This window comes from Ovis canadensis, chromosome 6 (assembly GCF_042477335.2).
Source record: "Ovis canadensis isolate MfBH-ARS-UI-01 breed Bighorn chromosome 6, ARS-UI_OviCan_v2, whole genome shotgun sequence".
NCBI lineage: Eukaryota > Metazoa > Chordata > Mammalia > Artiodactyla > Bovidae > Ovis > Ovis canadensis.
This window is the reverse complement of record NC_091250.1, coordinates 75,338,409-75,352,572: the sequence shown is the minus strand read 5'-3', so window position 1 is coordinate 75,352,572 and position 14,164 is coordinate 75,338,409. Positions and strand designations below refer to the sequence as shown.

General features: G+C 36.8%; 1 protein-coding gene and 1 pseudogene across 2 annotated transcripts in view; one reads left to right on the top strand and one right to left on the bottom strand.

The window, feature by feature from the left end:
* The window catches only part of PDS5A (PDS5 cohesin associated factor A), a 123,068-nt gene that overhangs the window by 52,501 nt on the left and 56,403 nt on the right, over window positions 1–14,164 (top strand). For both annotated transcript variants that reach the window (XM_069593928.1, XM_069593929.1), the window contains exons 8-11: window positions 1,336–1,476; window positions 3,554–3,669; window positions 12,266–12,360; window positions 13,822–13,967. In XM_069593928.1, coding sequence (XP_069450029.1) covers window positions 1,336–1,476; window positions 3,554–3,669; window positions 12,266–12,360; window positions 13,822–13,967 — 498 coding nt within the window. The remainder of the gene's footprint in view (window positions 1–1,335; window positions 1,477–3,553; window positions 3,670–12,265; window positions 12,361–13,821; window positions 13,968–14,164) is intronic.
* On the bottom strand, window positions 11,297–11,825 carry LOC138442499 (large ribosomal subunit protein eL21-like; annotated as a pseudogene).

Below are 14,164 nucleotides of genomic sequence, written 5' to 3'. Positions count from 1 at the left end.
TTTCCTTCTCTTTGTCCTCTGAGTTAAAATGTTTTTTACTTTCTGGGGTTCTTTTTGGCTGCGCTGGGTCTTTGTTGCAGTGTTCAAGCTTTCTCTGCTGCTGCTGTTGAGTCGCTTCCGTTGTGTCTGACTCTGTGCAGCCCCATAGATGGCAGCCCACCAGGCTCTGCTGTCCTTGGGATTCTCCAGGCAAGAATACTGGAGTGGGTTGCCATTTCCTTCTCCAGTGCATGAAAGTGAGAAGTGAAAGTGAAGTTGCTCAGTTGTGTCTGACTCGTAGCGACCCCATGGACTGCAGCCTACCAGGCTTCTCCGTCCATGGGATTTTCCAGGCAAGAGTACTGGAGTGGGTTGCTGTTGCCTTCTCCCAGGTTTTCTCTAGTTGCAGCAAATGGGCTCAACTCATGGCTGTAGTTTGTGGGCTTCTTGTTGCAGTGGCTTCTCTTGTTGTGAAGTACAGGCGTTAGGGTGCACGGGATCAGCAGTCAAGGCTCATAGGATCAGTAATGGTGCCATACAGGCTTAGTTGCTCCACAGCATGTGGAATCTTCCTGGACCAGGGATTGAACCTGTGACCCTTGGCAGGCGGATTCTTATCACTATCCTGCTAGGGAAGTCTCTTTCTGGGTATTTTTGGGAAAAAAAGCAACTGATCCTCCACCTTCAGTTATTCTTTATTGCTAAATTTACATAGAAAAAAATGTGTATGTGTGCACATATGCTCAGTTGCTTAGTCATGTCCAACTCTGTGACCTCATGGACTATAGCCTGCCATGCTCTTCTGTCGATGGAATTTTCCAGGCAGGAGTATTGGAGTGGCATTTCCTACCTCAGGGGTTGTTCCCAACCCAGGGATCAAACAAACATCTCTTGAGTCTCCTGCACTGGCAGGTGAATTCTTTACCACTGTGCTACTTGGGAAGCCCCAGTAAAGAAATTACTCAAAAATCCAAAAGAGTTAGTCATTTAAAATTTTTTGTCTGCTATAAAGAAATTTCTCTATAAAATCCTCTATAATGGATTAAATAAACTATTTAAATTGTTTTTTTTTTAATAACAATTCATTCCTAGAATTGTCATCCTAATTTGAAAGAAAGGTAACAACTCAATTACTTAAAAAATTTTTCATATAACAGTCATAATTTGATATTTGGAGATTTGTTTTGTTTTGGTGACTATCCTATTATATATATTAGTAATTGAAACATCTGTTCTTTTTTAATCTTCCTCACTTGTATATGGAATGCCTAATTATATAGTTTTCTTTTAACACATTTATAAAAAGCCAATCCAAGTTTTTAAATGAAATGGATATTTTGTTTCTGTCTCCTTTAGTTTTTCAATCAAGTACTGGTGCTGGGAAGATCATCAGTAAGTGATTTGTCGGAACATGTATTTGATCTGATTCAGGAACTTTTTGCTATAGATCCCCATTTATTATTATCTGTCATGCCGCAGCTTGAATTCAAACTGAAGGTAAGACTGACTATAATTTCTAAGCTCTTTAACTTTTGAGAGAAACATATATGTTATATTGTTTTCCTTTAACTGTAAAAGAATAAAATGTGAGTTCAATTATCTTATATTTAGTTAAGGTATACATTTTTTTTTAATCATTTGAGTAAAACAGAGACTCTCATCTCAGTGATAGAGTTTTTCATTGCAATTAAAATTATAATTTACTTAATTGTTAAATGCCTGATAAACACAGTGATACAAATAATAGATATGAAAAATGGAGTTATCCCCAAAATGTATAAAATGTTATTAAATGATGCCTATTATTATATGTATATATTTTAGAACATCAAATGATATCAGACTCAGTACTCAAAGGATCTTGATTTTAACTATTTGGCCCTTTAATAGTATAAATCAAGGACAAAAATTTTACATGATGACTTGAGCATATCTGGAAGTTTTTATTTACTATTGTTTTTTAAATAGCCAACTAAACAAATTCATAACACCTCAAAAAATACAAAAATCTTAACACTCAGTCCTTTCTCCTTGTTAAACTTTAGAAAAGAACATCATACATTTTGCTTGATATTCTGGAATTTTTGAAAGATTTTTTTTAATATCCAGTATTTTATTTAATCCTTATATCAGCCTATGGTATATTTAGGACCAACACTACAATTTTGAGTTTTTAAGTTATAAAAAACATAAGATAAATTATTATGAAAAATTTAAGATAAATTATTTTGTCCATTTACACAGTTAAAATGTATTTGGAATTCGAACTCTGATTTCACACTCTTAAAACAGGTATAAGATTTGTCCATTTTGTTTTATGACAAGAATTTGCTGTTCACATATGAAAGACATTTTACTAGGTTTCTCAGAAACTGTTGTACGGAAAATGTTACACAGAGAACAAAGTTTTGTTTTGTTTTTTAATAATGGGTTTATTTCAACAACAGTCTAAGAGTGGTTCCATATCAAATTATTTCTATGTATAAGGCATTAAAATATTTTCTCCCAGTCTATATATAGAGTTTGAATATGAAAGTCAAGCCTCTTTAATCCTTAAACAAGGCTGCTGTAATAGATGGTGGGAATGGATTAGGAACTAGACTTCAGTGTGTAAGCTTAATGTAAACAGAATGAAGTTTAAGCTACATTGGTTGTCCATACCCCATTCTTCCATAAGTTCATTTACTTACATCAGAAGTTAAGAGCTGAATCTGGCCTCCCAAAAATGTTTTATTTGATAAATTTTATTTCAAAATGTCATGCAAATAATTTTCTCTTTTTAAAAAGTTGATAACATTGAGTAAATGAATAAATTTTAAAATCAAACTGTTGAAAACTCCAGATTATACATTTTCTTAAAAAAAAAAAAATCAGATGATTTGATAACATGTTTGGCTACAACTTGAGTAGTAGTACCTTAAATGGGTTATGAGCTTTTCTCTACCACAGTTGTCCTCAATTACTCTTCATCTTGTACCCTCTCTGCTTCATTGATACAATTTGATATTTTCATAGGCATACTTTAGCAGTAGGTGCACAAGAATTTTTTTATAGATTCCTTAATTCCCTTTTTTTAAAAATTTAGCACCTTAGTTAATGTTATTTCTATATAGTCTCTCTTGATACAATATGTATAACCCAAGGCCATTGATTTTTATGTTTTCTGTATTCTTAGATAAATTTCTGCCTTTTTAAAAGGCAGATGTTGGAGATGAAATTGTAGGGCAGAAATTATTTGTAGGTCTTCCATTCACAGAATTTTTTCTAGAACTCTTAGGGAATGTTAGAATTAAATCATTATCTTCATATTTCTCCAGCATCTTTGCAGATTGCAAGCAAGCAGAGAAACAGGCATAAATTAACAGTTGAGAGGGAATGAAATAAGAGCAAAGGACCTGATGATCTAACGTGGAATTAAATCAACTTCTACATAGTAAATGAGAGAATATGATATTTTAAAGTTTTCATCATTATAAGCAAAAATAGTGAAATTGCAGCTCCTTGGGGCTATTTTATTTATTTTTTATAATCTGATGAATAACTCAGGCTTTATTTATTTTCTTTTTTCCCTTAGAGCAATGATGGAGAAGAACGATTAGCTGTTGTTCGACTTTTAGCTAAATTGTTTGGTTCTAAAGATTCCGATTTAGCAACACAGAATCGTCCTCTGTGGCAGTGTTTTCTTGGACGGTAAGAGAATACAATTCTGTGGACTTTTATGTTTTGGAGGCTAGTCAGTATGGCACACCTGATTGAAACCACATATATCAAATGTCGATATATGTTTTTTTAATACCAATGTTACTGTCTCTCTTGGAGAGTAAACTGAAGAGGAATTTTTTATGAAGAAAGCTTTTATTTACCCACATAACAGATTTTAATCTTTCTTGTGTGTGCTAAAATGATGTCATTAGAATAAACATTTGAAGATCTGCAGAGTCTTAAAATTTTTAAATAAATCATGATACTGAAGACATCATGGTCCAGTCCATGCCATATTTCACTCAAACAGTTTATTTACTGGTGCTTATCCTTTAGATACATAGCTTATCTGGTAGCAAGATGTGTGTTTTAAACAATTCAGTATTGTCTAATTTTGAAATGGAAAATAGCACTGCTCTTTACTCAAAGCTTTTAATGTTCCTTCTAAAGAACTTGGAATTATTGTATTCTGTTCAACATGATGGTAAGGTTGGAAAATCTATGAAATTTATTAAATTGCTTTCTTGTGTTACATTTACATGTTTCTTTACTTCAAACATTGACTAAAAAGTCAATTTATATTATTAATATTCTGGAGAACATTTGAAATTCATCATTGTCTAATTCAACTGATTCAGGAAACAGGCTCCAAAATTTTTCTTAAAGTAAACTCACTATAATAATTGTTACAGTAATGCTTTGTTAAATACTAAAATAAATAAGAGACTTCCGTGGTGGTCCAGTGGTTAAGAATCCACCTCACAGTACAAGGGACACGGGTTCAGTCCCTGGGCAGGGTACTGAGATCCCGTATGACACAGAGCAGTTAAGCCCCCATGATGCAGTGAAGATCCTGTATGCTGCCACTAAGACCTGAGGTAGCCAAATAAATAAATTACATATATATAACAAATTGGAGACACTGACATAATGATATTCTAAGTTATTTGCTCAGAACAGGCCGTTTTGAAGGTCTTGAATATATTCTGACCATTTGATTAATTACACTTGAATTTATAAGAATTTAGAGGGAATGAAACAGTTCTGCTTGTCAGTACATAGACGAGTGTATCTGTCCTTGTGATTGACAATATATATGAAAAACACTTAAACAAAACTGCAAGACTCCATTTTTCACTTGCATAACTTATAAAAACTAAATTAACAGTAATAGGCTTCTTACACTGAAAATTTCACATTCACTAGTGTCCTAGTAATGGGTCTCTTATTCATGTACACAAAGAAGTATTTTTAGCATATCTGTTGTACTGGATTATTTCCCTTAATTATTTAATAATAAGTGTTTTGATACTTGATCACGAGTAGTAATAGTCTCACTTTTCTCTGGCAGTTAGAAAATTATAAATCCTAAATGAAATATTTTATTAAAATATATGACAGTTGTCTCTGGATAAGGAAGTAGGCAGCCATGGATATTTAGGTGTTTATTAAATGATCACTTCAAAAATACAAATGTTTTCAATGTTTAAAGTCACATTATCTATGATCAGGAGAAGGAAATGGCAACCCACTCCAGTATACTTGCCTGGAGAATCCCATGGACGGAGGAGCCTGGTAGGCTACACTCCATGGGATCGCAAAGAGTCGGACACGACTGAGCGACTTCACTTCACTTTTCACTTTTATCTATGATCAATTATATGTCAACAAAGCAGACAACCTAGAAGAAATGAACAAATTCCTGGAAATGTATTGTTTCCCATGACTGAACCAAGAAGAAACAGAAAATATGTACAAATCAATTACCAGTAATGAAATTGTGTCAGTGATAATTGTTGTTGTTTAGTCACTAAGTCGTGTCCAACTCTTTGGAACCCCATGGATTGCAGCGTGCCAGGCTTACCTGTCTTGCATTATCTTCTGGAGTTTGTTCAGACTCATGCCCACTGAGTCAGTGATGCTATCTAACCTTCTCATCTTCTGCCATCTTCTTCTCCTTTGGTCTTCAATCTTCCCCAGCAGCAGGGTCTTTTCCAATGAGTCAGGTCTTTGTATCACATGGCCAAAGTATTGGAGCTGCAGCTTCAGTCCTCCAGTGGAATATTCAGGCCCTATTTCCTTTAAGATTGGTTTGATCTCCTTGATGTCCAAGGGACTCTCAAGAGTCTTCTCTGGCAATACAGTTAGAAAGCATAAGCATCAGTTCTCTGGCACTCAACCTTCTTTATGGTCCAACTCTCACATCCATGCCTGACTACTGGAAAAACCATACCTTTGATTATATAGACCTTTGTCAGCAAAGTGATATCTTTGCTTTTTAATACACTGTTTATGTTTGTCATAGCTTTTCTTCCAAGGAGCAAAAGTCTCTCAGTCGTGTCCGACTCTTTGCGACCCCATGGACTGCAGCCTACCAGGCTCCTCCCTCCATGGGATTCTCCAGGCAAGAGTATTGGAGTGGGTTGCCATTTCCTTCTCCAGGGGATCTTTCCGATCCAGGGATCGAACCCTGGCCCCCTGCATTCCAGGCAGACACTTTAACCTCTGAGCCACCAGGAAAGTCCTTCCAAGGAGCAAGCGTCTGTTAATTTCATGGCTGCGTCTGTTAATTTCACTGTTTTGGAGTCCAGGGAAATAAAATCTGTTACTGATTCTACTTTTTCCCCTTCTTTGCAATGAAGTGATGGGACCAGGTACCATGATCTTAATTTTTTTAATGCTACGTTTTAAGCCAGGTTTTTCACTAGCCTCTGTCACCCTCATCAAGAGGCTCATTAGTTCCTTTTCACTGTCTGCCATTAGAGTGGAATCATCTGCATATCTGAGGTTGTTGCTATTTCTCCTGGTAATCTTGATCCAGCTTGTGCTTCATCCTGCCCAGCATTTCACATGATGTACTCCACATACAAGTTAAATAGAGTAACAATATATAGCCTTATCATAGTCCTTTCCCAATTTTAAACCAACCCCTTTATCCATGTCCAGTTGTAAGTGTTGCTTCTTTGACCTGCATACAGGTTTCTCAGGAGTCAGGAAAGGTGGTCTGGTATTTCCATCTCTTTAAGAATATTCCACAGTTGATTGTGATCCACACAGTCAAAGGCTTTAATGTAGTCAATGAAGGAGAAATAGATGTTTTTCTAGAATTCCCTTGCTTTTTCTATGATCCAGTGAATGTTGGCAATTTGATCTCTGATCCCCCTGACTTTTCTAAACCCAGCTTGTACATCTGGAAGTTCTCTGTTCATGTACTACTGAAACCTGGCTTGAAGGATTTTGAGCATAACTTTCAGGTCAATTCAGTTCAGTCGCTCTGTCGTATCCGACTCTTTGCAACCCCGTGAGCATAACCTTACTTGCTTGCAAAATGAGCGTAACTGTCCAGTAGTTTGAACATTATTTGGCACTGCCCTTCTCTGAGATTGGAATGAAAACTGACCTTTCCAGTCCTGTGTCCACTGCTGAGTTTTCCAAATTTGCTGACATAGTGAGTACAGCACTTTAACATCATCTTTAAGGATTTTAAAGAGCTCAGCTGGAATTCCATCACCTCCACTAGCTTTATTTGTAGCAGTGCTTCCTATGGCCACTTAAGACTTCACATTCCAGGATATCTGGCTCTAAGTGAGTGACCACACCATCATGGTTATCCTGGTCATTAAGACCATTTTTGTAGAGTTCTTCTGTGTATTCTTGCCACCTCTTCTTAATATCTTCTGCCTCTGTTAGGTCCTATCTCACTATTTGCAGATGACAAGTAATACTACATAGAAAATCCTAAAGATGCCATCAGAAAACTACTAGAATTCATAAATGAATTTGAGTATGTTGTAGTATACAAAAATCAATAAACAGAAATCTTTGCGTCTGAGTACACTAACAATGAACTATCAGAAAAATTAAGAAAATAATCCCATTTACAGCCACATCATAGAGAATAGAATACCTCAGAATAAACCTACCTGAGGAGGCAAAATAACTGTACTTGGAAAACTGTAAGATACTGATAAACCAAACTAAAGGTGACACACAGAGTTGGAAAGATACACTTTGTCTATGGATTGAAATAATTAACATTGTTAAAGGCAATCAACAGATTCATTGCAATCCTTATCAAAATCCCAATGGCCTTTTTCACAGAACTAGGATGAACAATTCTACTGAATGGGAGAGGGTATTTCCAAATAATATACATGATAAGCTGTTAATATCTAAAATATATAAATACCTCATTCAAGTCAACATCAAAGAAGCAAGCAACCTGTTTTAAAAATGGGAGAGGATCTGATACACATTTTTCCAAAGATGACGTATGAAAAGATGCTCAATATCAGGGGATATTTGTATACTTTTGGCTAATTCATGTTGATGTATGACCGAAATCAAGCCAATGTTGTAAACCGATCATCAATCAATTAAAAATAAATAAATATTTTTTAAAAAAAGATGCTCAACATCACTAATCATCAAGGAAGTGCAAATCAAAACTGCAGTGAGATAGCACCTCACACCTGTCAGAATGGCTGTTATCAAAACGACTACAAATAACAAGTGTTGGCAGAGATGTGGAGAAAAGGGAACCATTGTGCACTGTTGGTGGCAATGTAAATTGGTGCCGCCACTATCAAAAACAGTATGGAGGTTCCTCAGATAATTTAAAATGACACTATCATGTGATCCAGCTATTACAGTCCTGGGTATTTATCTGAAGAAAACAGTAGATGCGCTAGCTCCATGTTTACTCCGGCATTATTTATAATAGCCAAGACAGGAGAGCAACCCAGCTGCCCAAACAACAGATCAGTGGATAAACTAGATGTGGTATATACATGCATGGTGCAACTTTACCCCTCCATAAAGAAGGAAATCCCATTTGGGACAACATGGATGGACTTAGAATTATGCTAAGGGTAATAAGTCAAACAGAGAAGGACAAATACTGTATGGTTTCACTTATGTGTGAAATCCAAAAAAAAAAATGACCAAACATAACAAAACAAAGACAGTTAAGGAGAACAAACACTTGCCATAGAGAAAGGGAGGTGGAGAGAGGAAAAAATAAAATGGGTAGAGGAAATTAAAAGGTAAAAAATAAGTAAATAAAATCACATTATTTAAAATTAATATTTTTAAATTGCCCAATAAATTTAAAATTTCAGTTACTCAGCTTATCCTTATATGAAGTTCTAAATTTACATAGTGAGTTTCATACTTATTAAATTCTTTCTGTAACCCTAACTCTTATGATTATACAGTGGAAGTGAGAAATAGATTTAAGGGACTAGATCTGATAGGCAAAGTGCCTGATGAACTATGGACAGAGGTTTGTGACATTGTACAGGAGACAGGAATCAAGACCATCCCCAAGAAAAAGAAGTGCAAAAAAGCAAAATGGCTGTCTGAGGAGGCCTTACAAACAACTGTGAAAATAAGAGAAGCAGAAAGCGAAGGAGAAAAGGAAAGATATACCCATTTGAATACAGAGTTCCAAAGAAGAGAAAGAGATAAGAGAGCCTTTCTCAGTGATCAGTGCAAAGAAATACAGGAAAACAGTAGAATGGGTATTATGCAAAGATGGGCTCAATAAAGGACAGAAATGGTATGGACCTAACAGAAGCAGAAGATACTGAGAAGAGGTGGCAAGAATACACAGAAGAACTGCACAGAAAAGATCTTCACGACCCAGATAATCACAATGCTGTGATCACTCACCTAGAGCCAGACATCCTGGAATGTGAGGTCAAGTGGGCATTAGGAAGCATCACTATAAACAAAGCTAGTGGAGGTGATGGAATTCCAGTTGAGCTGATTCAAATCCTAAAAGATGATGCTGTGCAAGTGCTGCACTCAATATGCCAGCAAATATGGAAAACTCAGCAGTGGCCACAGGACTGGAAAAGGTCAGTTTTCATCCCAATCTGAAAGAAAGGCAATGCCAAAGAATGCGCAAACTATCACACAATTGCACTCATTTCACATGCTAGTAAAGTAATGCTCAAAATTCTCCAAGTCAGGCTTTAGGAACACGTGAACCGTGAACTTCCAGACATTCAAGCTGGTTTTAGAAAAGGCAGAGGAACCAGAGATCAAATTGCCAACATCTGCTGGATCATGGAAAAAGCAAGAGAGTTCCAGAAAAACATCTATTTCTGCTTCATTGACTATGCCAAAGCCTTTGACTGTGTGAATCACAATAAACTGAAAAATTCTGAAAGAGATGGGAATTCCAGACCACCTGACCTGCTTCTTGAGAAACATGTATGCAGGTCAGGAAGCAACAGTTAGAACTGGACATGGAACAGCAGACTGGTTCCAAATAGGAAAAGGAGTACGTCAAGGCTGAATATTGTCACCTTCCTTATTTAATTTATATGCAGAGTACATCATGAGAAACATTGGGCTGGAAGAAGCACAAGCTGGAATCAAGATTGCTGGGAGAAATATCAATAACCTCAGATGTGCAGGTGACACCACCCTTATGGCAGAAAGTGAAGAAGACCTAAAGAGCCTCTTGGGGACTTCCCTGGTGGTCCAGTGGCTAAGACTCCGTGCTCCTAATGCTGAGGACCAGGGTTCGGTTCCTGATCAGGGAACTAGATCCCACATGCTGCAACTAAGACCTGGCTCAGCCAAATAAAGAAATATTTTTTAAAAGTAAAAATAAAGAGCCTCTTGATGAAAGAGGAGAGTGAAAAGTTGGCTTAAGGCTCAACATTCAGAAAACTAACATCATGGCATCTGGTCCCATCACTTCATGGCAAATAGATGGGGAAACAATGGCCGACTTTATTTTTTGGGGCTTCAAAATCACTGCAGATGGTGACTGCAGCCATGAAATTAAAAGACGCTTACTCCTTAGAAGGAAAGTTATGACCAACCTAGACAGCATATTAAAAAGCAGAGACATTACTTGGCCAACAAAGGTCCGTCTAGTCAAGGCTATGGTTTTTCCAGTAGTCATGTATGGATGCCAGAGTTGGACTATAAAGAAAGCTGAGTGCTGAAGAATTGATGCTTTTTGAAGTGGGTGTTCATTGGAGGGACTGATGCTGAAGCTGAAACTCCAATACTTTGGCCACCTGATGCGAAGAGCTGACTCATTTGAAAAGACCCTGACGCTGGGAAAGATTGAGGGCAGGAGGAGAAGGGGACAACAGAGGATGAGATGGCTGGATGGCATCACTGACTCAATGGACATGAGTTTGTGTAAACTCTGGGAGTTGGTGATGGACAGGGAGGCCTGGCATGCTGTGGTTCATGGGGTCACAAAGAGTCGGGCAGTACTGAGTGACTGAACTGAACTGAATACTGGTGGCTCAGCAGTAAAGAATTTGCCTGTCAGTGCAGATATGGGGTTGAGCACTGGGTCAGGAAGATCCCCTGAAGAAGAAAAGGCAACCCGTTCCAGTCTTCTTATCTGGATATCCCATGGACAGAGGAGCCTGATGGACTGTAGTCAGTGGGGTGGCAAAGAATTGTACATGACTTAGCAACTAAACAGCAACAGCAAAAAGGGCAATTACAAGTTGGTTCCAGCCACATGAAACTTTTTTTTGCTGTGAGGCAATATGACACATGTATTGTGTGTACTTATCTCTGGGTCTCCCCTTGCTTTCTTTTCTTTCTTTTTTTTTTTTTTTTACAGTCCAGGTCTTTATTTTTACACCCATCAGGCCATGAATTCATAGGGGATGGGCTCCAACAGCTCGGGGTCCTTTCCATCGGTCCTCACAAAGTGTGCTTCTCTAGGTGGAGCAGGCTGGCGCTTCAGCTGAACCCCAGTCCCTTTCTCTTTGGCTTCCTTCTTTTTCTGATCATTTTCCTTCGCACGTTTCAGGAAGCTATCTCGGCTCTTAGAGTGCTTAATATGCTCAATACGCACATTAATTCTCTTGGCAAGAATCTTGCCCTTAACTTGTTTGTTTACAATGATGCCAACAGCATGCTGGGTAACATTGTAGACTCTCCCTGTTTTGCCATGGTAAATTTGTGGGGCATTCCTTTTTGAACAGTACCCATTCCCTTGATATCTACAATATCACCCTTCCTGTAGATTCGCATGTATGTGGCCAAAGGAACAACTCCATGTTTTCTGAAAGGCCTGGAGAACATGTAGCGGGTGCCCCGCCTCTTTCCCTTTGTGTTGGTCATCTTGGCGAATCAGCCTGAGGGGCCAGGGGAGAGACGGGGCTCCCCTTGCTTTCTACCTCACATTCTTCTAGCATTTTTCTCCTGTAAACTTTTTCAGATAGATTTTGTGCATTTTGAAAATTTATTTTTTGTTTTGTGGCATAATTTTAAGCTACAATTTTTGGCTCTCCAATATACATAGTTTGGGTTGGGGGATGTTTTACACTGTTTTGTTTTAGCATGGTGAAAATCCTGTTGTAAAAAAAAATTGTTGTTGAAAACGTTGTGAAATTATATAATTTTTAATTTATATTCTTCCTTCAGAATGATGTAACTGTCATTTTAATAACCAGCATATTTTCTAATCAGTAACCATTGTTTTTTTAATAGATATTTATGTAATGTTTATATACCTTATGTACTGTTGATGTACCTTATTTGAAAATAGTTATTTTGCCTCATGACTAATATTTAGCAATCTTTTTCTGTATAGATTTAATGACATTCATGTTCCTGTGAGATTAGAAAGTGTGAAATTTGCCAGTCACTGTTTAATGAATCACCCAGATTTAGCAAAGGATCTCACAGGTAAGGAAGGTGTCTGGTCTATTGAAATATGAACACAATCACACAAATATATTTTAAACATGGCCTTTGACTTTAACTTCGGTTTCTGAATAGGTTTCACTCTGGCACACTGTTTCAGATCTCTTAACAGTCATGGACTAGTAAGTGATTTCATGTTTATACAATAAAATTAAGTTTGAAATCTTCACATTGTAATCCTTTGAAGTTTTTTGAAATGATAGTTTAAAGAAGTAGACTCTTCCTGTGAGTTCCAGTTTGGGCACAAATCATTATATCTCTGTGATAATTAAGTATAGTAACACGCCTTAAAATAAGTAGATAAGTGATTTCTTCTGAAATAGATTAGTAGAATTTCTCATTCTTCACTTGAAATAAAGCATTTAAACCTACTTATTTGGTTGTAACAAATAAATTGCTTCTATCAAAATACTTGGGCTTCAGGCTCAATATAAGGAGTCTCAGCTGTAAAGAACCTGCCTGCAGTACGGGAGACTCATGTTCGATCCCTGGATCAGGAAATGTCAGTGCACTCCAGTATTCTTGGAAATACCATGGACAGAGGAGCCTAGTAGGCTGCTGTTCCTGGGATTGCAAGAGTCTGACTCAACTTAGTGACTAAACCACCGCAATCAAAATACTGTTTACCGGCTGCCTTGGTGGCTCAGTGGTAAGGAATCCGCATGCCCATACAGGAGATAGAGGTCAATCCCTGACCAGGAAGATCCTACATGCCACAGAACAGCTAAGCTTGTGTGCCACAATTACTCAGCCTATGCTCCAGAGTCTGGGAGCCACAACTGCTGAGTCCACATGCCACAACTGCTGAAGCCCATGACCCTATAGCTCGTGCTCCACAACAGGAGAAGCTACCACAATTAGAACCAAGAATTGCAACTAGAGAATAGCCTCTGCTTGCACAACTAGAGAGTAGCCTCTGCGTGGGCAACTGGAGAAAAGCCTGCACAGCAACAAGGACCCAGCACAAACAAAAATAAATTTTTTACCAAATTTTTATCAATTTTTCCAAAAATAAAGTGTTTGCCAAAGGAGAGGAAATAACTTTGTTCGTATCATAATTATCTAGGATTTTGTTTAGAGGTCATAGAATGTTATTTTATACTGTATAATGCTATAAGAACTTTTATTGTATTTTTTTTTTTAGTCTTTTAATATGTATTGTATAAATCAGGTGCTGCTTTGATTTCAAATCAGGTATTGATTTGACTTTTCCATAATAGTTGATATATTATTTATTAACATGTGACTCTTCAGTAACAAATAGTATGATATAGTTTATTTTGTTACTATGTACTTGTCACCTCAAAAATTGAATGATTTTAATTTACGCCTCATTTTACAATTGTTCCAGTATATAGACATAAAAGCATTAGGGTTTTTTTTTGTTATTGTGAACATAATGAATATTATAGCTTACATTTAGCTTAATTTTTTTTGTTTCAGAATATTTGAAAGTTCGATCCCATGATCCAGAAGAAGCTATTCGTCATGATGTTATTGTTACTATAATAACTGCTGCCAAAAGAGACCTTGCCTTAGTGAATGATCAGCTACTTGGCTTTGTAAGAGAAAGAACACTGGACAAACGGGTAAAACCTGAGGAATTTTATTCTTTTTTAATTTACTATGTTTACATTGTTAGCAAAATACAATAGAAATCATTTTATATTTAAAGTTATCTTGAAAGTCAAATTAATACAATAACCAAATATAAAGAGCTCAAAATTTATATATTTCTGCAAACTTTTCATTATTTTTACAAACGAATACATTGGATTCTATAGCT